At 32.3% G+C, this 27,061-nt stretch overlaps 1 protein-coding gene across 1 annotated transcript in view; it reads left to right on the forward strand.

Moving 5' to 3' along the window:
* The first annotated feature begins 1,923 nt into the window (after positions 1–1,923).
* Positions 1,924–27,061, forward strand: part of Swim (Secreted Wg-interacting molecule) — a 39,911-nt gene continuing 14,773 nt past the window's right edge. The window contains 3 exon segments of the mRNA NM_001312143.1: positions 1,924–2,181; positions 13,193–13,332; positions 13,846–14,020. Of these exon segments, the coding sequence (NP_001299072.1) occupies positions 2,171–2,181; positions 13,193–13,332; positions 13,846–14,020 (326 nt within the window). The 5' untranslated portion in view covers positions 1,924–2,170.

Genomic DNA, 27,061 nt, shown 5'->3' on the forward strand with positions numbered 1-27,061 from the left:
AATATCTAGGTTAATGCATGCACTGAATAAAAAAACCATTCTATCTAAATGTGATCAGTTTATAAAGATTATAACCTCATGAAATAAAATTTAACACACTTGAATTTTAATACGTGACTTACATTATAGTTAAGGGACCAAATTATTACCAACATAACTACTTAATTATATGTATTATTTTTTATTCATAATTTATAACTAGCTGCTGGCAACTTCGTGCTGGCAAAATAAAAAAAACTTAATAGCCTATTTCTTCTAGACTTGATCTAAATCTATGCCAAACATCAAGATCCGATGAGCTGTTCTGGAAATATAAAATATCTATCCATCTAAACATTCGCATTTAAAATATTAGTAAGATTAAAAAGAAATTATCAGTTTTTATATCTGACTTTTTAGTAAATAACGATAGGAAGTAATATAGTAAATATAAATATATTTTAGTTTTCAATATACGGTGTAGATTTCCTCAATTAAATATGAATGACAGCGATAATTCCACTGCAGCTAAGATCTAAATTAAAATGCAAATTTCTCTGCAGCTTTAAATGCCTTTGACATTTCACACAGGGCCGGATCGAGTATGCAAATATATTAAACATTTAATTTCAAAAATTATCGTTTCTTTTTAAATAAGTTTCCACAAGAATTGCATAAAATATTAGAAGAAAGTACTAAATAGTGTCGCCATAAGTGATATTTAATATTTATTTGTTTATAAAGATGTTCATTACTCACAAAAACACTATCGTTGACATTGATTTAGTACTACTACGTAGTATTATACTGCAGCGTAATATTATGGAATACTCGTAAAATATTAATCCTAATACAGCCCTGTCTTTATCTGTCAAATATCCATGCTAAACAGGATAAATCCAGTTTTCTTTATTAAAATTCCTTACTCTATGTATCTTTCACTCAGTTGAATAGAATACTCACACATAGACTACTATCTTTTTTTTCACGCGAATTAAGTCACCGGTGACAGTTACTACTAGATAAATAGTTTAAAAACGTATAACATGAAGCATAAATCATACTAATATTATAAATGCGAATGTTCAGATAGATGGATGTTTGTTTGAATGTAATCTCCAGAACGGCTCAATAGATGTCGCTGAAATTTGGCAAAGATGTAGAACATAGTCTAGAAGAACACATAGGCTACTATGTTTTAGATTATGACACCGCGCGGGAGGTGTCGCGGGCGACAGCTAGTTATCTGATAAATAGGTTTTTATGAGTGAATTCTTTACAGATTCATAACTTGTGAATCATTGTTCAAAACAACGACTAAATTTATCATATGACATAGTGTGTCAATTAGTCGTTACAAAATATATTCAAGGTACGATTTTCGTGACAAACTAACAAAAAATATGCTTTGATAAATGATAAAAAAGATTACGACACAATTATTCTTGGAATATTTAAAAATGTATCTTAAACTAAAATAAAACAGTTGCATTTATCTTACTTCTTACTAATTTTACAAATACGAATGTTTGAATGGATGGATGGATGTATGTTAGAAGTTATTTCTAGAACTGCATCATGGATCTCGGTGAAAGGCATAGGTTTAAACATAGTCTGGAAGAACACATAGGATATTATTTTTTTTTTAATTCTGTGAGACGGTGCAAATTACTGATTGAATACACTCTTGAATAAAACCTTTTTATTTTTGAATTCAAAACTTTATTGGAAAGTTAAAACAAATTCTTTGCTACAAAATCCTGACAACTTGATATAAAACATTTGTTCATACCAAAATTGACAGGATTACACTTGAAACATATTTGTCCGTATCGAAACCGTTCTTGTATTATCATAATATATGTGTATATATTTTCGCGGTATATTAAATCAGGTGTTTGTTGGCGGGAAACGCAGTTTGTTCGCGCCGGCCATAGAGAACAGACGCTCCCGCGCTCGCAAACGTCAGTCCCGCGCGCGCTTCGAAATTCGAAAAGTGACAGTTCGTTTTTTTTTAAATGTAAATTCCGTTCGAACTGTCAATGTTTCTTTTTTATTTTACGTGAACAATGAACAGATAATAAAAGATTTTGTTTCTTTAAATACATTGTGAAAAATTTGAACTAAATAGTTTGGTATTTGCATTTTCTTAAGACCCTTTTGGCTGTGCTTAGTGTTGTCAAAAGCTGCCATGACTAACACGTAAGTAAAACGCTATTTTGCATAATTTAACAATAACACCGTCCTACATATTGTTTTTCTTGTCACATTTCAAGGCAAGGAAGACTAAACAAAATATTTTAAGATGTTAAAAGAACTACATGCCTGGTTATTATCATGTTAATTTCCAAAATATATTCACTATTGTATTGTTTTCATTTTAAATATTGAAATTATTATTAATATTTGCGTACAAAATTGTCATTAACTTTGTCACAAAAACCTATTGTGTAGATATGTAAATTCATTTTTGGATATTTAATTGTTTTAAACTCTAATAAAAAATAAAATTTACTATGAAATATCGCCTTAAAATAAATTTATTCGCTATTGTGTAAGTTGCCAGAATTGTCTTTCTCGAAATGCGATATAAATTTTTGCCTACTATTTTTTTTTAATTGCCAAGTCCGAAGTTTTAAGGCACAGACGGCATATGGTTTTGAATCTTTATTTTATCCTATGGTTGTTCGCTTTTACTCATAAATTTTCAAAACATAAGAAAGTATAGACGCATCTAAAAATAAAACCACAAGAAATCTCTCCTTTGGTTGCTGAGTGTTTTTGTTGGTTAGTTTTTAGTGTAGTGGGTTAGACAGGTTTTATAAGACAGACTCGACGGGGTGCCTTTTGCTGAGAATTGAAGCGCCAACAACGATTTGTTCGCATGCAACATACAAACAGAAACAAATTTAAGTCTAATTGCATACATTCTACTGCAAATAAATTAATAAATCACACTAATATAAATTGTGAATGTTTAGATGTACGAATGGACGTTTGTAAGAAGGTATCTCCAGAACGGCTCAACACATTTTGATGAACTTTTAGCATAGTCTAGAAGAACACATAGTTTTTTTTTGTGACTGAGTCACTGTCTTGAAGAGGCATTTACAGCTTCACCGGGCATGAGGTGGCCGAGCGCAGATGGCGCTTAGCCTGAACCTCGTTTCAGAGTAACAAGACTCGAGGGCTCCCTCAGGAGCCTCGGCTCGGGCTGTTACTTAGTTATCGTTACCGGATTGGGACACATAGACTATTTATTAAGTTTTTTATGTATTCCGCGCGGACGGAGACGCGGGCAAAAGTATGGGTTCATATTAAAATCAAGTGTAGAAAAAACTATATCATAGGTAATATTTTGACCATAGACTGACTGCATATTTTGCGACAAAACTCAAAATTTCTACAATTTCTGGTAACATTTATTCGCACACAACTTTATGACATTAAAATGTCCGCTCACGAAAATTATTACTTGATTTCGGCTGTTCGAAAAAAGACATTTAACCAAGGCTATAAAAAACATTAACTTTACAATAGCGCTATTATCAAAGGGAATATCTCAAGTTACTAGAATATTGTGGTTAAACTTTGAATATAAAAACTGAAACCTTATCTACGACCGTAAGATATCTGTGGTCTTATTCGTTCAAGAGTAAATACCGTTACGATATTCGATACTGAATCGATTAAGATATTAATATCGAGACATATCAATATCAGTAAAAAAAAAACATTTGTTTCCTTTTTTAAATATTGCTATCGAAAATTAATCTGCCCTGATTTTTTTTTATTTTCAAATTATTGCGCGAGTTATTAAAAATTTAATTTATTAAATAAAAATTTCCGAATTAATTTCCTGTTCAACGGTATTTCCAAAATTGTATAATTAAATTAAAATAAATGATCTATATTGTTTTTTTTAATAGACAAAAGTTTATTTTTTTTATTTATCGTTTTAACCTGTCAACAGTTGAGAACAAATCATTTTTTTTGTAAATGCCAAGGCTTCTGCTTTAAACTATCTATGTAATTTATTAACGTATTAAAAAGATAATATTTTGATAAATATGAAGTGTCAAGTATACAGGAGAATCGTTTTATGAACATAATAATTATATTTTATCTTCTATATATATAAAAATCTATCGCTGTTCGTTAGTCTCGCTAAAACTCGAGAACGGCTGAACGGATTTATCTTATCTTGGTCTTGAGATATTCTTGGAGGTCTAAGGAAGGTTTAAAATGTGAGATAGAAACGTTTTGTAAATAAAATGTAGAGTCAATTTGAACTTAATCGACTATTTATGTTTTTTTTAATACCGCGCGGACGGAGTCGCGGTTGTCAGCTAGTAAGCTATAAAAACGTCATAACATACCAGAGATATGATTATGAATGAGCCTTTGTTTACAAATTTATCAGTTTACTTCCTGGGATGAATAAAAGAATTCAATATAGTTTTGACACATTTTAAATCGGTTGCTGTAAATGGCTTATTACAAGACATTTTTATAAAGCATGTTTAAATTAATTAAAAGATATTTTTATTGTAGAAGACGGTTAACGAGTAAGCTGACAATTCGTTGAAAGAGTGAAGTGTCGTTGCAATTTGCAGCAAGTCAAAAGGTTGCAGTAACTGGACATAGCCCACGCCTCCTCCTACACCTATTACAAGGTAGAAGGAGGTGTAAAATATTTCCCTCTTCCCACCCTTTCATTATAACTGTCGCTAGAGACTCCGTTCGCGCGTTAGTAAAAAAACTTAATAAGTAGCTTATGTTCTTCCACAATATGCTCTACATCTAAGCCAAATTTCACCGAGATCCGTTAAACCGATCTGGAGTTACTTTGTAAGAAACATCCATTCGGTTTTCCATACACCCAAACATACGCATTTAATATATTAGTAAGATAAGGAAGGAAAAGGACTAGATTTTGCCCTCTGACATGTACACTCATGAGACGAAACGCGTAATTCATTCGATTTCAAGCCTTTCTTCGATGTTGTGATGGTATTGTACTGAGCCAGTGAGCTGCTGCATACTCTACCACTGTCATATTAAGCATAATCAATATTCTACTGAAGTACCATCAAGGCGATTACGTATTCAAAAATCTTGTTGGCTCAAGGTACCGTAGTGCTACCCCGCATCCCTTTACGCCCCGTTAACAGTGACTTGTGCGATGTTCCGAGCCGCTAAGATACTTGAATAAAACTATACATTTAATAGTACTTTAAATCATAAGGAAACCTAACTAATTGATAGTCGACCTTATCGGTTATTCACTTGTTTAAAGGGAACGAAGTGTTTTACAACAAACTACGCGCAATAAACAGTATTTCAATAACAATGTTTATATTAGCTTCAGTTAATTACTTTATAGACGTTTATTGATAGATTACAGTAAATATATCTTTTATAGTATACTAACTGTCACCCGTGACTCCGTTCGCGCGTAAAAAAACTAATAAGTAGCTTATGTTTCTTCCAGACTATGTTCTACATCTATGCCAAATTTTAGTGAGATCCGTTCAGCTGTTTTGGAGATATCTTTTAACAAACATCCATCTAAACTTATGCAATAATAATTTTAGCAAGTAAGTAACTCTTTTTTTCCATTTTTAAATGCGTAATACAAAACATATTTAAATTAAATAATGATTGGCCGTTAATTTGAAATTCGAACATATTTTTTTTTTAATTTTTAAATGACATGAAAATAGCTTTATGCACGTGTATAGAAATAGGTTATAGCTTGGAGTAGCGCATAGACTAAACTTTTTTTTCCACGCGACTATGTCAGGTGACAGCTATTATAAATCGAAAAAAAAAACTATTTTATTGTCTTTAGGGGTAAAGGAAAAAATAGAACTCACATAGGATCACTTTGTTGTCCGTCTGTCTGTCAATACCCTTTTTAAACAATAAATTACTATAGATTATGAAATTTATTCAACAATTCGCATAATATGAGTGTAAAAAAGCCATAAATTTCGTCACGCGTTTCGTTCGCATTAAAATTGTTAACATGCAGTTGCCTTGAAAAATACATGGTCTTTTTGTAAATAGCTTGTTTATAAGCATTTTATAAACACAATTTATATATCAATCAATAATATTTTAGAACGGCCGAATATTTTGAATAGATTAACTATAAGTTCTTGTTTTTTAAATGTGTTGTAAAATAGCTTTGACCTTGAATAATCCCGTACAAAATTTCATTTCTATTGTTATTCTGTGCCTTTGAACGTTATATTTATTTACATCAAATTAACAGCAGCTTCTAGCTGTAAAAATTACGATCATCATCATCATCAGCTCACTATAGTTCCAACTGAGGGGCTCAGAGCCTACCCTAAGTTAGTGACTAGGTTATAATCAACCACGCTGGCCAAGTGCGGGTTGACTTCACACATATCTTTGAATTTCTTCGCAGATATGCGCAGGTTGTATCACGATGTTTTCCTTCACTGTAAGAACGTCGGATAAATGTACATACGTAAATCGAAAAACACATTGGTACATGGCGGGATTCGAACCCGGGACCAGCAGATTACGAGTCAAGTTCTGAAACCCCTGAGCCATCAATGCTCCTGAAAAATTTCGATACTTTCGTATAATTATTTATCCCCTCTTTCGACCTCTTACAACCCTTTTTCACTATAAAAGTAGCCTATGTCCTTTCTCAGGCTCAAGACTATCTACATATGTAACAAATGTCATTTAAAACAGTTCAGTAGTTTTGGCGTGAAAGCGAAACACACATGCAGTGTTAATTTCGCATTTATAATATTAGTAAGGACTAGCTATCGCTCTGACTCTGTCCGCGCGGCTTTAAAAAAACATAACTAGCCTATGTGTTCTAGATTACCTTCTATTATATATGTATGCCGAATTTCATCGAGATCCGTTCAGCCGTTCTGGAGATACCTACCAACAAACATGCTTCCATCCATATAAACATTCGCATTTATAATATTAGTAAGAAGTAAAATATTAAGTAAGTATTTCAAATAATGTGGCACATAGTATATTGACAGCAAGATGAAATAAATTACTTAAAAAAAAACAATATTTTTTTATCGTATACCGTATTGTTAACATAACAACATGTTGCAGCAGTGTAACCGAGGTAAAATACACTACGATACTTTGGTATTATGAATTACACGCTAACCCCAATGAAATGTGTGATTTACAATTACACAGAACATTTTCAAATGTTATGCATTTGTTTGTAGTCAGTACTTATAGTTTGCTAGGTACAGTATGTTCTAAATATCATTTTAGAGAAATTAAAAAATATGGAAAGCATTGTTTGTTTATTTTTAATTACATAGATGGCGTTATTTTTTATAAGGAAATTATTTCTTAAAATCCTGACCAAATTCAAATGAATTCATATAAAAGAAAAATAAAAATGTCATGTTACCAGTCGCTTATTCCAGTGCTAATATTTAAGTTAATTAACGAGTACAAATTACTTTAAGAAAAAACATGTTAAATATAACATTTACGCGACAGCATAGTGCCAATAAAAAAAATTAAATATCTACATTTTCATTCATTTTCCAAGCATTTTTAGGCTTTTGACTTTAAATTTGCACTTTTTGTCGTGACCTCGGTCTATCCGTCAAATATACGTGACTGATCATGACTGATTGTCTTTGAGAAAGTGTTGCCATGCCATGTAGAGACACTACTGTTAAAAATATTACGATAATATCATCATCATTTTCAGTATGTTTTGAAAAGACAGAGAGAGAGATAGATTTGATCGAGTGGCTTGTATCTCGATAGTTAATCTGTTTTAGAAAGGAAATAGTTTCGTTTCTAATGATTAAATCTTGAAACAGCATCCCAATTGTAACATTTGATTCTACTTTAAATCAATCTTTTGTATTGACAGGTAACAATAAAATTTACTATACAGCTTCGTTGGCTTTCTAATATTACTTAAAAGCGATCATATAAAAGAATTTTATTCTCTAATCTCAATTTTAACGATAAACCGTCGATGTAAGGGTAATTGAGACGGCCATAATTCATTTTAACGACTTGTTTCCAAAGGCCAAATGGATTGCGATAATATTTCACGATTTGAATATCGAACGCGTTTATTTTGACGGTTCCATTTTTACAAACTAAAATAAAAACATCGAGTCCGATGATGTCATGCTATTGTTCTTTCTTTAAAAATAAATAAAATGTGTGTAGCCAATATTGGTGTTGTATTATTCTGATTCAAGACGGATTTAAATTTTTATCCGTGTTGCCATAAAATCCTTAAGTATTAAATAGCCCAGTCAAACTTAAGAAACTTTTATTTCTAGTCTGTTAATATGAATAGTTTTAAGCACTTCAGCAACCTATAATTACAACGCCGCTATAGAGTCAATTTGTTTTTTTTTTATTTGATTGTTTTAAATAATTCACAGCAACAATCGTTTTGGCGCCAACGCGGACTACATACAGATCATGAAATCTACGAAAGAAGTGTAAATATTTAAAAATCTCTTTTCCTATAAGTAAATACATTTTTATATTATGCCTATCCTGTGCGTTTTTGATGTATTGGTAGAAACTACTTGAATAAAATTTTTAAATTCGCCATTTTTTAAGACACTTTCCTATTAATTTGACAAAGATTAGAGGTTAAGTAAAAAATAAAATGCATACAAGGCTGTTTGCTCTATATCTCTTTTAAATCTTGACTTGATCTATGACGCTGTCACAGGAATGTCAAGGTCAGACTGCGCCGGCGCTAATTAGCTGGCAAACAAACTTAAAGGATAAGAATTTAGTAGCAAATATTTGTTGATGAATATTTTAAGCGATCGCTAAACATTACAACGTCACCTTGAAATAACGTAACAGTTTTAGCAAAGTTTGGAATGCAGTCGTGATCTTTCAAGAATATTTGATTACTATCCTAACTTCTGAACTAGTACCGTACAAACCTCGAACCATACCGTACATTGTTTGCTAAATGCAAAAAGCCGGATGGCCCGGACACCGTTTATTTAGGCCGGATACATAATCAAAAAGCCTACCGGGTTTATCCGGACGCCTGCCAACTGGACATGTACTTTTTTCCACGTTGACGAAATCGCGAGCGACCGCTAATCGACCATAAATTAGTTGCTAGGTATTATGTTCCAAATTAATCTTCATAAATAAGACCTTCAGATCTCTTCTGATGGAGAAGAAATGCAATAGTCTTTATGCAACATAGATAAACAAGTTCCATTAAATTGAGAGGCACCTTGAGAGAGAGAAACACAATGCAGCGAAAGGACTTATTTTAAAAGGATGTGATGTTTTAGTTTTATTATTGATATAAAAATTAGGTCTAGAGAACGGAAAACGTTAGCCTAATTCGGCACGGGAAGTCGATAAAGTTGAAATTATATTTAATCTGTCAAATTAAATATATTCAAGTTGAAAATAAAGTTCTGTGGTTGAACAATGTATTCTTAACCTTCTTTGATTTAATTTTAGTTCTCAGTCCCATCCCACCCTTTTCTCATAAGGTAAATATGGGAAGTGGATTGGACGAAGGGAGTACATAGGAAGGCGAAATTTTTTTTTTCTGTGCGTCGATTAAAGTTAGGCAACGCATCTGCAATTACGTATGTCTAAGGGCAGCGGTCGCTTCTCTATTTCTTTGATTTCAGGTGGCCGTTTACTCGTTTGCCACCTTATAATATAAAAGAAATATTTTTGGTATGTCAGTAAACAGATAACTGCAGATGACTTGCAAAACTTTTAATTATAAACGTACTTTTAAGAGTTCCGTACCTCATAGGAAAAAAACAGAACCCTTATAGGATAACTTTATTGTCCGTCCGTCTGTCAAGACCCTTTTTCTCAAAAATGCGTGAAGGTATCAAGCTGGAATTCATTTGGTGTATTCATTGTAAAATCGACCATAGACAAGAAATAATTAGATCACAAAAATCTTGATAATGACAAGGTCGTGTTGTTCGCATTTTTGTGCTAATCCGTAACATGGGATGACTAATATTATTTGCATATGTTATCACTATTCCGTTACACGCGTTTTCTTATCGTCAATTGTTTTGACACCGATGAAAAGACGAGTATTTTCCTTACGGGTTTTTCAGTTACGAAATAACAGGAGAGAAGATTTAATTTAGAGTTCATTTGACTCATTGGAAGATCATTTCAGAATTTATCCTGTTCTCATTTTTAAGTGATAAATTGCTGGATTTTCCTTAAAGAAGCGATTGCATAAGAAAATATACTCATCATCAGTTCACTATACGTCCCAACTGAGGGGCTCAGAGCCTACCCTATGTTAGGGGTGACTAGGCCTTAGTCAACCACGCTGGCCACGTGCGGGTTGGTGAAAATATACGTTTCTATATTATTAAAGAAATTTATATTGAAAAATGCAATAAAAGTAATATTCCAGCATCAAAACGCCTTGAGGTTAAATCATCAAGGCATTTGATAACTTTAACAATGACAAATTAAACTTCTAAGCACGCGCATTTAAAGCTAGAAATTGTCTAGACAATTTAGGTCGTCTAGAACTAGATTACGTTTCATGGAACTCACTCGATATATTCCTAAGGTCATTCAGCTGTTGGGAGATAAAGTAAACGACTCTATAATTGTTATTAATTTAGCACAATTAATATAAAAAAGAGAAGAAAATAAGTTTCTCAGAAACTATAGTAAAAGATCACATGTTCAAGATTCATTCGGCCACATAAAAACTTTCGTTTTTTTATTCAAAATTTTTATATATTTTTTTGTTTAAATATAACTTTTAAAAAAAATAGGGAAATCATAGATTAATTTAGAACAATGCAATTCGTTGCAAATATTGAGTAACCATAGATAACATTTGACTTTTATCGTAAAATCTGGAAAGTGAATGATTAATTGTCTATGATCGAATTCGATAAATGATAGCCTAAATAATTAAATTGATGGAGCATTTATTATATTTCTCAAATAATACGCTTTTAAATCATATTTCGACAAATTAAATCACTAAATTCTAAAATTAAAAACTAAATCTTATACCGTGGGTTTCTTAGACCAAAATAACCATTCAAAACATATTGTTATCTCTGTTTTGTCAAAGATAATGACAGGGATGACGATATGTTTCATACAAAGATTTTAGTCTTAGAAACCAACGGTGCTACAGCTAACCAAACCTAACCATCAAAGTAAGAAATAACTCTACCACAAAATTAATGTTAAATTGTCGGTAATAAACCGAACACATTCTGATCTTCACTGCCAGTTACTAGCGCCCTGGGCGGAATTTCTACGCCTCCTCCTAATTTACCATGAGTTGGGGAGGTCGGGGGTAACAGGGTTACGTGAGACTGTGTAATTCGCAGACCTGCAGAGTCCCTTTTTGTCAAGCGCCCAGGGCTGTCGCTCAACCCGCCAGTACCACGGATCTATACCACCAAAAATTTATTGCACAGCCATAAATTGAACTCAACACTCTTTTAAATAGAGCTGCAGTATACTTCTAAGTATATTTAAATCTGCTTCGTAGTATTTCGTAGGTGTTTGATTTATATTTCCTGTTTACGAAACATAATTCCACCAATCTGTAACATAATTACGACCACTGGTACAGAAAATCTAGATTCATCTAGATCTAGGGCATGCTAGTTAGGTCGATGAGTTGCATCTGCTCATAGTTAAGAGCAACTAACGCTTGCCAAGAATGTATACAATGTGTGATAATTAATATGACAATGAATCCAATCTAACGTAAACCATTCTAACATATCTTACTCTTATAAGGAAGGGATGAGAAGGGATTTGGCAGAAAAGGGGACTAACAAGAGAGAGAACATCAAAAGTGTTACCTCAAATAAACTGAAAATGATTTAAGACTTATTTAACAAACAAAATTGACGGTTAAAATATTAGATAACCTTTATACTTCACTTACAAATCAAAATAAAACATCACTGGCCATTAAAAACAAGATTAAAAAAACATAATCGTCACTTTTTAATAATTTCAAATAAAGAAATGAAAACAAAACATACTGGCAACTAACAAGTGATAAAAAAGCAATAATTCAATGCTATTTAATTAAAATAAAAACAATAATAGTAATCTACAGACTATTAAAAATATCAAAATAGTGCTGTGCTAATTTTGTTTTATCAATATAATTTCTATTTCAAAGAAATAGGTCAATGTACTCACTAAAAACAGACGTGCAAAACTAAATGGCTTTAAGTAGAATATGCGTTACACAAATAAAATCTGAAATTTATTTGTTTTTTATCTAGCGAAATGTAAAATGACTCTATTTTAAAATATCTAGAACATAAATTGAAATATCTTTCTGTGACTGGCTTTTGGTTTTTTTTATGTTTACGAAATTTTTAAAAAGTATAAATGTGATAAGCCATGCGTATTACTGAATCAAGAATTTATAATAACCTTCTTTTTGAAGTCGGCTAAAAAAAGATAAACAGAAGAAAAAAACAAAAAATAAGCGTACCTTAATTTTTAAATTAACTATAATAAATGCCTATATTCTGACTGACAGATGAAATGTGTTTAATATTATTTTGATATATTCTCTTCATGTCGCCTCTGTTTTTGGTTATAATCTATGTTCTCGATTAACGATTACATAAATTGCCGTGGGCGCTCTAATCGCGAATTAAATGTAGCTTGTATTCGTTTGTTTTCATTAGTCGATAGGAACAACACTCGACTGTCATACAATAAGATATTTTAAATGGGCTAATGTTCTTTTATAATCTGCTTTATGGCTTTCATGTTTTATTTTTATAGACTACTGGCAATCATATTTTATTTTAGGCCATGATTTGTATGTTCGCGGCGGCATAACGACCTATTTTTATTTGTCTAGACCTAATTTCGTTATGATATTGAGCATTGTTTGGAATGCGTTTTGTACCTAATATAACTGCAATCCAATCTAACTTTTTACTAATATCACAAATGCGAATGTTTGGATGGATGGATATTTGTTTGAAGGTATCATCAGAACTGCTGAGTAGAGCTCGCTGAAATTTGGCACATTTAGAACACATAGGCTAGTAATTTGTTTTTTTTTTAATTCCGCGCGAACGGAGACACGGGCGACAGCTAGTATTATTATAAATACTGCGATGAAGATCTACGTTTACTTTACAATCGTTTAAACAATATTTCTTTTTTACAGTAAACATCTGTTGGTGTTCTTCGCGTTGATATGCGCGTGCGCGGCGTACTGGGGTCCAGATTTACCTCCAGGACCGTATTGCGGCAAGACGAATGGTTGCTGCAACGACAGACAGGATTCATGCTCTCATAGGATACTTAGTAAGTTTTATAAAAACCATTTGTTATAAATGTAATAAATCTGAGGTAGGTTTTGGCAATCAAAATCCCGACCTATCAGAGGGGAATCGAATTTTATACTACGAAACATCGATCAAAGTTAGTACAGCCTACTTCCGGGGTTTTTCTGACGTGTGGCGCAAGGTTACATTGGAAATTTGGAAGAGATGGACGCATAGGAAAGGTAAAGCCTGAGTTTTAAAGGGATGCCTCCCTTTCTTCTGCATTCGGATGCTTAAGGACAGCGGCTTTTTTGGCAAATTCAGATCGCCGCTCTCGTGTCACCTTATAAAAAAATATAACAACTCAAAACAAAAACTTCAAACCGAATTTATATCGATTTTTAGCGTATATCGATTTAAATCGTCGGTAACCTGTGTATTGTGAATGAAAAACAAGGCCGTTGTTTACGTCATGAGACATATGACTATCATTCCTGGTATGATGGTGGGATCTTGTGGGCTCTGACGTCACTAATATATATCCCTCCAACAGATACATTATGTTACTGCGATGAATTCTGCAATCGAACACGAGCGCACGACGATTGCTGTCCTGACTACGAGCCTGTATGCCTCGGCTTATCCCCCGGGAACCTCATGCTGCCGTGCCAGCACAACGGGAAAAGTTACTTCCCTGAACAGACGAGGACTGAAGACTGCAACTTATGGTGAGTATAGTTGAGCTATGCAAACTAAGTCATAAATTATTTTTGTTCTCTCTTGCACTTATAGGCATATCGGAAGTCTTGCTCGCACTCCTAGTGTTGTGTGTAAAGAATGGATTTATCGATAGTCAATAGCAAGTAATCAAGGAAATACTGCAAGTTATAGATTCACACGAAATAACAATGAAACAGTGCAGTAGATGAACGCAGTATTGCAATTGAACGCACCTTTTTTTTAATAAAAAAAAATGGGTGATTTACTCTGGAATAAGCAGATGATGGGTTTTATATGAAAGGAGAATACATTTTAATACAAAGAACTTACTTATAATGGCTTTAATACATTTCTGAAGTAATTTCAAGCAATTTATGACGATTTAAGATCTTTTAAGTCTAAAACTTACTAATATTATGAATGCGAAAGTTTAGATGAATGGTTAGATGGTTGTTTATATGAAGATATCTCCAGAACTGCTGAACGGATCTTGATGAAATTTGGCAAACATATAAAACATATTCTGGAAGAAAACATAGACTACTAATTATGTTTTTTCTTTAAATCCGTCCGGACAGAGTCGCGGGCGACTGGTAGTCAGCTATATAAACAGCTACAGTGTGCTTGTCCTCATTTCCTTGATATTAAAAAAGACAAATGTCTTTATATTTGTTTCTCTAATTAAATATTGATAAGGAATTAGTTTATATTTCTTTTGTAAGTCTTTGTTTTACCTACTTTATAAAAGTGTTACACTATTGAGTGTTAATAAAAAGAGGCCGTAAAGGTGAATAGTCTTGTGTATTGGCTGACAACGTCATTTGTTGTTTACGTTTATAAAAAAAGTTTCTGTGTTTAAATTGATGAAAAACATGTTTTTAATAAGTCTATGATACCAGCTTTATCTAAAACTGTTTAGTTTAGATAGTGGCGCATGCAAATGTGCCGAAATATCGGGATCTCAAACAGCTCAATCATGGTAAGAACGTTTCTTACAAATGTTGTTATAGTAAAAACTAAGAAAGCTTAAAGTTTTATATAGTTTAGATAGGTTTGTAATGACTTCTATAGAAAACTAGCTGTTGCTTGCGACTACGATCGCAATAAATAAAAAATAATTAACCTATGTGTTCTTCCAGACTATGTTCTACGATGCCAAATTTCATCGAGATCTGTTCAGTCGTTCCGAAGATGCTTCCAAATGAACATTTATAATTCATCCAAAAATTCGCGTTACTACAGAAGTCAACTACACTAAAACCTATCGAAAATCTACTCTCGATATGTCAAACTTGTATGAACTTTCTCAAATGGACTGGCTATAAGATGTAATATTCTGTGCATATTTGATTTTCTTCTTTTCGGCGCTAATGGTATCTGTGGTATATTCCGATGTAATACAGATAAACAAAAGCTGTCATTTCCAAGCAATCGCCTATCCATTTATAAATGTGTATGAAACATTCCATCTACATACAATCTATGATCCAAAGTATACATTGTATTAACTAAGTATCCCTTAGTTAATTAATATAAGAATATCTTTAATTATAGCATAACATGTAATTAGTCATATGTATTAGATATTTGTAATTATAAAACGCCGTTACGAAATGCTTGTCACATTAAAATACCGCGAAATGATTAATTAAATCTCACAATAGGGTTGCCATGCGCAAATAAAACGGATACATGTCATCAAAAAAAACCTTTTAGCGTTTATTCTGCAATTAACAGATAACATTAATTAATATAATTGAAATATCCTGGAAATAAGGAAAATGTCGAAGCTAAGAAACTATGAAATATAAAGTTGAAAAGTGTATTTTTTCTTATAACTAGCTGTCACTAGTGATTCCGTCCGCGTGGTATAAAAAAAACTTAATAAGTAGCCTATGTGTTTTTCCATATTGTTCTACATCTATGTCAAATGTCAGTGAGATCCATGCAGCCTTTCCGGATATACCTTATAAACATTCGCATTTATAATATTAGTAAGATTTAATCCTTTATTGTGTTTAAAATATTTGGTTACTATAACACTGACCCATATCCAAACGTTTTCAAACGTTAACAAGCGCGGAATGTCAAGGTCGTTCTACCTTTGTTCTGGCAACACTCCTACCCCCCTCTTGTATTAACACTTCAAATTAAAACCTAACAGACAGATCGTTTAGTTATCTGTTATTGCGTCTCAAGGATGCTTAAAGTTCAGTTAAATCGATGATTAACTGTTTACAAATACTTCATGTTCTCAGAAATTTCCGTGTTCCAGAAATTTCGATGAATATTCCAATGAGAAAATTTTAAGATAAATGATATTTGAAGGCCCAATTCTAATCTTCTTCTGCTTCCCGGAGGCCTTATTTAGTCCTCTTTCCCTTCCCACCCTTTTTCTTATAAGGAAAGGATGGGAAGTGGAAGTGGACTTTCCGGATGAGAGGATGCATGGAAAGGGAAGATATTTTCTCTCTGTGCATCCTCTCCTCCGTCAACGATCACTTCGCTATTTCAGCGATTTCAGGTGGCCGCTCGCTCGTTTGCCACCTTATGATATAAAAAAGAAAGAAAGGCGAGGTTAAAACTAGGTTATTTTGTAAATTAAGTTAGTTACTGTCCATCAAATTAAGATTTTTCTGATGAAATTGACATATCAAGCGAATTACTTAACACATGTAAAAGGTAATATTTGAAGATTGTTTACAGTTTACACTAATCGTATTTAAACGTCAACGTTCACAGAATATAAATCATCCTGTCAACGTGCCTTTGTACACAATAATTTAAACTGTGGTAAAACTTACAAATGCTTTACCTTGGTAGTTTACCCTGACAACACACAAATGTATTACCAAAAACATTCCAGAACGTATTATGAACGTATATTATGAATAATGTAACACAGAATCATTTTGTTTACTACGAGAATATATTTCGTTTGTTTTTTTTCATCTGGCAATAATATTCAACGTTTCTTGAAAACGTTGAATATGAGGTATGTAATTGAATCCTTATTTCAATTTTACTATTACTCTAGTAACTTTAATAAGCTTTTTAAAATAAAAACTTCGGAACCGGTAAAATCTGTACCAATTCAAGTTTCATCATCTATACTATACATCCCCACTGACGGGCTCAGATCCTACCTAAGTTAGTGACTAGGCCATAGTCAACCACGCTGGCCCAGTGCGGGTTGACTTCAGACATACCTTTGAATTTCTTTACGATGTTTTCCTTCACTGTAAGAAGATTACGCAGAAATAATTAAAAACATTATAATGTGCCATATTAATTTAACGACCACAGACTATCAAGGATTCTAGTTAATGTTGCCAGATACATTAAGTTCACAGAAAAAAAACTAAATTGACCATAATTGTTCGAAATGAAAGTAAACACCGAATAGCAGGTTCACGGACGTAACAATTAGGACTGCCGACTCAATTGGTATTGAATTGAACGTCATTTATCTACACAAACGTCTGTCTGTTTGGACGCACAAATTGGTAACACTTAATCGGAACTGAAGTTTGATTTGTTCCAGATGAATACAGAATTCTCTTATCAATCTAGATCGTTGAATGAAGTACAGTCAGCTGCATAAATATGTTAAATATATACATTAACAAAGATTGAGTAACTTGTATACGCCTTTGGTTTCAAAAATACGTATGTATTTATTGAGAATAGATTCATGGTTACAAACAGAGACGGCTAGTTGCATAAATATTTTTAAAACCGAAGTCATTTTTTTTGTTTACATAAGCTGGCAAATAAGCAAGCGGCCACCTGAATACTCTGAAATAGTGAAGCAACCGCTGTATTGGTACAATTGTAGATGCGTTGCCTAGTTTTAATCGACGGAGAAAGGGAGGCACAGAAAAAATATATAAAAAGACGTATACATGTTTGTGAAGCTTTGTAAATGTATACACGCGAATGACGTGCTTTCGTTACAAAGTCTAGTGTCAGAATGGATCCCAGAGGACACAAACGATGACTTCTTAGCAAGGCCAGCGTTGAGTCAATACACCGGCTCATTTCCGGTGTATTGCTAATTTTATTCCTAACAATACATTTATGCAGCTGACTGTACAAACATCTAATTCTGATTTCATTTAAATATCAACCCACCAGATTAATAGTACAAATTATGTAAGAGAAAATAGTTACACCTAATAAAACATATAAGGAGTTTCATCTTTTTGCTGCTACAGTCTCAGTAGACTGGAATTGGCCATATAAGGAATTGGATATGCCAAATATGTAACTTGATAAAACTCCGACATAAGCCGTAAGAATTAATTAAAAAAACACTTTCATCTACTTTTAACTTTTTTCATCGTATTCAATTGAAACCTATGAATAATGAAAATTTACGTTAAAACTCGTAAAATCCAAAATATTTCTGATAATAGATTTTTTCAGATAAGTGTATAATATTTTTCACTTTATTTAACAATTTTTACAAAATAAATTAAAAAAAATGAAATATCAATATGGCCGCCATGTCATTTGACGTGTACCTATTTCATCTAAGTTTTTAATACGAAAAGTAAATATTATCTGTACTTTACAAATCAAATTTGAGTCATAACAATCTATATCATATATGTTGTATCAGTGAAAACCCACCCTAAGATTAAATTTTGTGCTAAATCATATAGAAATTTATTTATACAACTGTGAAATATAAAACTGCATTCCAATTGTACCAAATTGTATTTTAAACAGCTTTACTACAGCTGCGTCAACAAACTGCTTCGTCCCACACCATGTCTAATGCGGTATGCGTCATTAAAATGAACTCAATAAGAATAAAATTTTATATTAACAATTACTAAGAAATATCAAGAAAAAAAAGAGTTAAAGATGTAACTCTTTGCTCATCGAGAGATGTATGTAACTCATCTGTGAACTTGGGGAAACACGAGATAGATTTTACGTATGAAAATTGTCAAAATCTTTTTTGCACAAAATGGTTAACCGTTGGTTTCCGAGACCAAAATCTCTGTATAAAACATATCGTCATCCCATTATCTTTGACAAAAACAGAGATAACAATATGTTTTAAGCTAAGATCTTTGTCTCAGACACTCACAGTTAGAGATGTAAAACGTCTGTGAACTTGGACGATTACGTGATAGATTTGTCACAAAATAATTGTCTGTCGATTTTTTTTTATAAATGGTGACGTGGAGACTGTGACATTTCTCATGCGGTTCCCAATAATCGATTTTTAATATCGATCATCCTTTTACCGATAGATCAGATTAAAAAATGATTGCTTCTGTGATCTTTAGATATATTTAAAACAAATGAATTAAAAATTGTAGTAGCATATTGTTATTACTAGAGCGTTGTTGGCTCAGGGGTCAAGCACTTGACTTGTAATCTGCAGGTCCTGGGTTCGAATCCCGCCATGTACCAATATGTTTTTCGATTTCCGATTTACTTATGTTAATTTATCCGATGTTCTTACGGTGAAGGAAAACATCGTGATGCAACCTGCACATAACTGCAAAGAAATTTAATGATATGTGTGAAGTCAACCGACCTGCACTGGGCCAGCGTGGTTGACTATGGCCTAGTCCTCCGTGACTGGGTAGGTTCCGAGCTCCTCAGGGTTTAGTGAGCTGATGATGATTGTAATTACTATCTTCTATTAAATATATCTAATCTAGTACAATCGTAATTAGAAAGCGAATTACACTTCAAGGCAAGTGAATGATACGATGTTTATATTTAGTTGTGACCCAGGTGATGTGGGATTACGTTCGAATTGCCATCAATCTGTTGCTGGCCGCCCGCCATGCGTTAATGTCATAGTGATGTACCGCACATTGGGGGAAATATATCGATAAATATACAGTGAACATAGAAAATAAATATAATGAATTAGTGATGTGCTTCTCATAGTTGATTTGATAAAGTTATAAAAATATTAATTAAAGTCAAAATCGTGTAATTGTCTTGCATCAATAGCAACAAAATTAAGCGTAGTCCATTTTTTTATGAATATACTAAAACATTTACATGAATATCATAAAATATGTAAATAAAGCGATTAAATATCTTTATTTATTTTAATTCCACACCTAACTAATGATAATTATTTTAGGTAGCAATAAAATCATGATATTTGGTACAATACTAAACACCTGGCCGAACTTGTTCTAATAAAAATATTGATTCTTTTTAATATATAAATTTACCGTCGAACTCAGAGTCTTTTCTAAGTAATCATAATCGAACTCTACAAGTACGTGTCTGAATCCTAGTCATGTACCAAACTTTTTTGATATTCGAATTTCGTACGTAAGTTTATCCGATATTCTTGCGATGAAAGAAAACATCGTGATGCAACCTGCATATAACTGCGAAGAAAATCAAAGATATGTGTAAAGTTAACCAGCACTGGGCTAGCGTGATTGAATATGGTCTAGTCACCTCTAACTTGGGTAGTCTCCGATCCCAGAGAGTGGGGACGTATATGATATGACGACGATGATAAGCGTACGTCTTAGCCACCAGTTAAAATCTCTGAGTGTGGAAATAAAGTCTGGAGATTCATAGAAAAATGTTTTCGTACTCCGAATAACTATGCCCTAAATAGTTTTAAAATTAGATAACTATTAAGGATACTATTTGTTTGTTTATTTTTATCTTTTTTACAAGTTCACGGTATGAATTTATTTATTTTAATTCCGCGAATTTGGTTTGTTTCTCTTGTTACTTCAAACTGAGATTACTATCAGCTGTTTTAAGATAAATCTTAGGGTGTTTACACACAGACACGTATGAAAATAATTAAATTTAAGAAGTAAATTCTAATATTTGTTTATTCTTTGGAAATTAATACTTTTAAAATATATTGATTTAATCATGAAACCATTTGTAATAAAACAGCCAAACCTTTATTTTTATAATTATAATTATTTTTTACTATCAATTTTTATACAATTTTAGACACATTTCTTGGGTTCAACTTGTGTCGGATGACTTCACAATTCTAACGCGTCTTATGTGTGAACGGATCCTTAATCGTTGGTACTTTCGTGTTAATCTGTTAGTAACCAGAGGGTGTTGACATTGCCTGTATTTCTTTGTTAGGTTTGTTTATCTTCAATTTCTTTGTATTCGTTTATTTATTGAATCCAATTCTACGTATGTTATTCTTGGATTGAAAAAGCTCAAATAGGTGATGACAATTGATATCGGAAATATAATACAACAGTGTTTTTTTATTTTGTTTATTGATTTATTTCTCGGAATTTGATCAACGATCTCACCGGATGTTAAAAGATAAGGTAAAATACTGATTTATAAGCAAAACAGAATTGTTTAAATCTACTCTTAAGACGGTATTAAAGATTCTAAACGTTGCTTACATTCAAACAAAAATATATTTATATCATATCAAAACCTAACTTAGACATTTTAAAATAACATCCAAACTCTTTAATTATTTTAGGAACGCTTAAAAATTCTTTCTTGTTAATTTAAGTATGCCAAAATAATTGTATAATATTTGTCAATAACATGAAGAGGAAAATATTAGATACATGAAACATTTTCAAATTCTAAGAAATTAGTGTTGTAAGTTATGTTATCGATATTCTGTATCGATAAATATTCAGTTTGCGTATTGTTTTCTTTTGTGCGTCTCTTTTAAGGTTAAATGCTGTTGTTACATGTGACATGAATATAAAATAGGTTTGAAATTTTTACACAATACCTAACAGCTCAAAGAAAACCCGTGTAAGATCTGTTGATTATCTTTTTAGAGCAAGGCTGGTATAAATATTGCTGTACACGAAATATACTTTTTGTAATGAGTCTATCTAAAATCAGCTCATTTTAGTTATAGTGTATTACGTATTATAACCGTTAAAACTTTACTAAAGTCAGTAATAAATAAAATGTTATGTAGGGTCCTTCATGAAGCAAGCGTACATCATCATTCATTCATCTAAAATGCCAGCGACGCATTTGCCATTCCTCTAGTGTTCTGATATCCATGGGCCAATGATCACCTCGTTGTTCTCGCTCGTTTGCAACCTTTTCTTTAAAAAAAACTCATTCGTTGATCGTCTAATGGATGGGGCAGACAGAGATGGGCCAATATGTCTTATCCTTTGCTTTTTTCTTCTCTCAAATATTAATTTGTAGTTGTTAAATTTCCTCGGTTAAGTCAAAGAATAATGTAACAGACTGTCACATCTGACATCGTTCTGTAACAATAGTTTAAGGTCACGCACGATTTAAAATAGTGACGTAATAATGCTGACATAATACACAGTCGTTCAATTTACGATAATTTATGTATTAAGTAAACAAATCGTGACTCAATTCATCGTCATCACTCTGACCGTCAAATTGACACAATACGAGAACCGTTTTTATTTGTTATTAGCTGCTGATCGCCACTCCGTCCGCGCGGAATACAAAAAACTTAATCGGTAGCCTACGTTTTTTTCCAGACTATATTTTACTTCTATGCCAAATTTCCGAGAGCAACCCTTCTGGAGATACTTATCAACAAACATCCATCCATCCAAACATTTGCATTTATAATATTAGTATGAAGTAAGATTTACTACAATTAAGTTTGGGGAATTTTAAAAGTATTTTGGCCGCTAGTGGAAAAAATGTGTTTGATCTATAATGTCAACCATAAGAAATACGACGAATTAACTTAATTTACTGTATTTATAAGGTCGCATGTTGTCACCTGGTCTGTTATTTGTTTAGTTAAATTTTTGTTTTCCATTTGACATTTACCAATTGATAAATCTTGATTTATTTAGTGAGTTTAATTTGTGAAGGTAAATTATCGATAGTTATGTACGTCACTATTTTTTAAAACTTTTTTTTTAATATTACCTGTGTACGTAGCTTGTTGCAAATAGATGTGTGACACTAAATGTAAGTGCCAATTATATTTCTGATGATTTCATCATAATTTTTGTTGCAAGCGACACTTTAAATAATTTTATTTTTGTAGTTTTCGTGGTGCAAATGTGATGACTACATTTTTATTTTAAAAAATTACATCTCACTTAAATTAAAGTCCACAATTTTTTTTTATTAATACCGGAAGACTAACCGTTAATTTAACTTTAAAAATAAACATTGATGTGGCTATTCAGATTAGTACGAGTACAGAAATAAGATAAACACACAAGAAATATTTCTGGAATATCACAGAGTAAACAATAACCAGAGCATATTAAAAATTCAAATTTATTTAAATTCGAAATCAGACGTAGAATCTAACAACCAACTTAAGTAAATAACTATCACAAATGCAATAATTGGCATATGTATTTTTATTTATCGTATTTATTTTCTTTTTCTATTTCCTGTATACTAAATTAGATCAATTTAGAAATACACTAGTCGCCACCTTCCGCGCGGAATTAAAAAAAGCCTAAATAGTCTATGTGTACTTCCAAGCTATGCTCTACATCTATAACAAATTTCAGCGAAATCCATACAGGCGTTCTAGAGATACCTTTAAACAAACATCCATTCAAACATTTGCATTTATAATATTAGTAAGAAGTGTGATTATTCTTTGTTTGTTTCATAATTAAAACGTTATTTTTAAATGTTCTAGTTCTATTGCTCATTTATATAAATAATGCGTGAACTCTCTGTTGCGACAACATCTATGTCCACTTCGAAATAGCCGAATATAAATACGCAGCGTAACATACGAGTGTCCTCACGTCAGGGTCGTAACTAATGTCAATGTTCTTTCAATTATGCAAATGTTATGCATTTTGCGAGGAATTCGGTAAAAAACTAGCTCCACAGATAACTGTTAAGTATATTAAAGAACGTCTGCGGCTCAGGGATTAAGCACTTGACTTGAAATCTGCAGGTCCTAGGTTTGAATCCCGCCATGTACCAATGTATATTCCTCAACACTTTAGCCGTTTTTATATAAGTTTATTATAATGTCTCACGAAAGTTTGAATAATTTAATGTACCAATGTTTTTTTGCGATTTACATATGTACATTTATCCGATGTTGCTATGGTGAAGGAAAACATCGTGATGCAACCTGCACATATCTGCGAAGAAATTCAAAGATATGTGTAAAGTCAACCTGCAGTGGGCCAGCGTGGTAGACTATGGCCTAGTCACTTACTTAGGGTGGGCTCCGAGCCCCTCAGTCGGGACGTATGGACAATGAGCTGATGATGATGATATTAACAGATTTACATCACAATAACTATTTTTACTAAAATTATTTTTCTAAATTAATTTATAAAAAAATGTACTTAATGAAAAATTACTAAAAAGAAACTATGTAAATTTTTGCTAAAATTTCGTAGAAAAAGATTGCAAAAGTTTGATAACGAAGAGGAAATGCGACATTACTGGCATAGGAATACAAATGGTCTTTGTATGAATTAAAAAAAATACGATGACATCATATTATGTGTTTATCGAATTTGAATTAAACAAATAATAAGTATGACATCATTTGAATACTTATAAAGTCTTTTAACACTTGTAATTTCCACGACTGTGTACACACTCCTTTAGTGTATATCTTAATATAAGTTTCCGCTGACGAAGTTGCGAAAAGCATAGTTACATCTCTGTTTTTTCAATGAGAATGAAAGGGATAAACACAGTGGCCTTTATAAATAGTGTGGCTTTAAGATGTTGTGTTTTGTGCCTTTTTGATTTCCGCCATTTTGGCGCTAATTATATTATTAGAATGAATTGTCATTCGATATCAATAGGTGTCGTTAAATCGCAACGAAACAATAGTTTCTCCAAGCAATCGCCTATCCATTTATATCAATGGATAAAAATGTTTTTCTGTACACATGTTGTGTGTTATATTTAATAAAGTCATATTTTATATTTGTATAAATAATATATTTACGATACTTAAAACGAAAATCAAATAAAATATCTGTCTGTGTCCGCAAGGCGTTTGTTTGTTCCGGGTAATCTCTGAAACGGTTGAGCCGATTTTGAGGAGAATTTCAGTAGAAGGTAACTTATGTTTTAGGCTACATTTTTGTTAATTTAAAAATAATTAGGTCTGACAGCTATACGTGCAAAGCCTACATATTTGTTACTTACGACGTATGACGCTAAGTATGCTCATATTTTTCGTTCCTCGTAATATAAATACTTTTTATTATAATTTCGTCCCAATACTTATTTAACGTCATTAAAATTCAATGACATCACCTGTATTCGGCTGTTAAATACTAACATGCGTCTAGAATCTAGATTTTCGACCTTCTCAGCTCACGGTCAAAGATGTCGCCAGCAATCAATAAGTAACGATCTATTCAAACATTCATTGCGGCAACATTAAAGAGCTTTGTGATTTGTCATACTGTTATTATATGACATAAATATTCTGCCCTTTTTCCTACGTCTACCTTTAAGATCTTTCAAAGATAAATTATCTTAATTATAAAAACACAACAAACTAGTAATAAATAATAGCCTATGTCATCCTGTATCTTCCCAACATTGAAAGAATTTTTCAAATCTATTCAAAAGTTTTGGAGCCTATTCAAAACAAAGAAAGAAATAAACAATTTAATATATACCCTATATGATAGTACTAGCGATCGCCCGCGATGTCGTCCCCGCGGGATTAAAAGAAACATAATTAGCACCCTATTCGTTCTTCCAGACTATGTTTTATACATATGACAAATTTTATCAAAATCCATTCAGTCGTTCTACAGATACCTTTTATAAACATCCATCAATCGACCTAACTATTCATATTAATATTATTAAGAATAAGATTGGCTGTTACGGAAACTAAGTTCGTGCGGATTTAAATAAAAACAAATAATAAGTAGCCTATGTGTTCTTCCAGACTATGTTCTATGCTAAATTTCATCGAGAACCGATAACCCGATCTGGTGATAACTTCAAACAAACATACATCCATTCGCTTTTATTATATTATAATGATAGAACGTGACATACTCACTCCTTCACTCTCGTCACAACATTAGTGACGTAATTGACCGGCTATTCAATGAGGTTCAATATCAATCGTCGAAGGTTTACTGCAGTCGGTACTTAATGCACAATGACTTATTCAAGTCTTTATCTATATTGTATCTGTTACAATTCAATGCAAACTATTGTCAAGGTCAAATTGTGTTATTCTTTATGTTAGTATCAGGCTTTAGGGCGACGTTAAAATAACTATTTGGATATCATTATTTTAAATGTCATTTTGTAACAACCAACCCGGACTGGGCCAGCATGGTTAGTTATAGCCTAGTAATCCTTAACTTAGGGTAGGCTTCCAACCCCTCAGTGAGGATGTAGTGAGCTGACGATTGGAACAACTATTTCCAATAAACTATCTTACTTTTTACTAATGTTTTGATGTATGGATGTTTGTTAGAAGTTATCTCCAGAACGTCTGCGTGGATCTCGCTATTTGGCATAGATGTAGAACATAGTCTGGAAGATTACATAGACTGCTAAGTTTTTTAAATTCCCCGCGCACTAAGACGCGAGCGTTTGCCACTGTTTCCGCTGCTCGTTTGCACCCTTCTCTTATAAAAAAAATACAACAGTTCAGATCAAAATAAAAATATAATGGCTAATATAATTTATCGACGTTATTTTGTTTGCTAATGTAATTAGATGATTTTTACATGTCAATTAAGTATGCCAGGACTGTGCCAAAAGAGAATCTTCTACCTGTGTTTTTATGTTTACAAGTGACGTAAGTTTTTATAAGTTTTAATGAAATTTACATATGATAACGATAATATACAAATTATTGTACGAATTATAATGAATACATTAGTTTATTTAAATATTAAACGATGGAAATTTATTAAAACAAGCTGCAACGATGATTTCATTGCTTTTGAATGGAAGGATTTAGGTGTGGCTAATATTCAGTGGCGCCATTGCTTTTACCTTGTCTATAATAATCTACCTAATTGCCTTTAATAAAAGATATATGATACATAAATTTTCTTTATAATAAATGTTGCATCATACTGTCATCTAAGTTCGCAAAAATA

Source organism: Papilio xuthus, unplaced genomic scaffold (assembly GCF_000836235.2).
Source record: "Papilio xuthus unplaced genomic scaffold, Pxut_1.1 DF829758.1, whole genome shotgun sequence".
Classification (NCBI taxonomy): domain Eukaryota; kingdom Metazoa; phylum Arthropoda; class Insecta; order Lepidoptera; family Papilionidae; genus Papilio; species Papilio xuthus.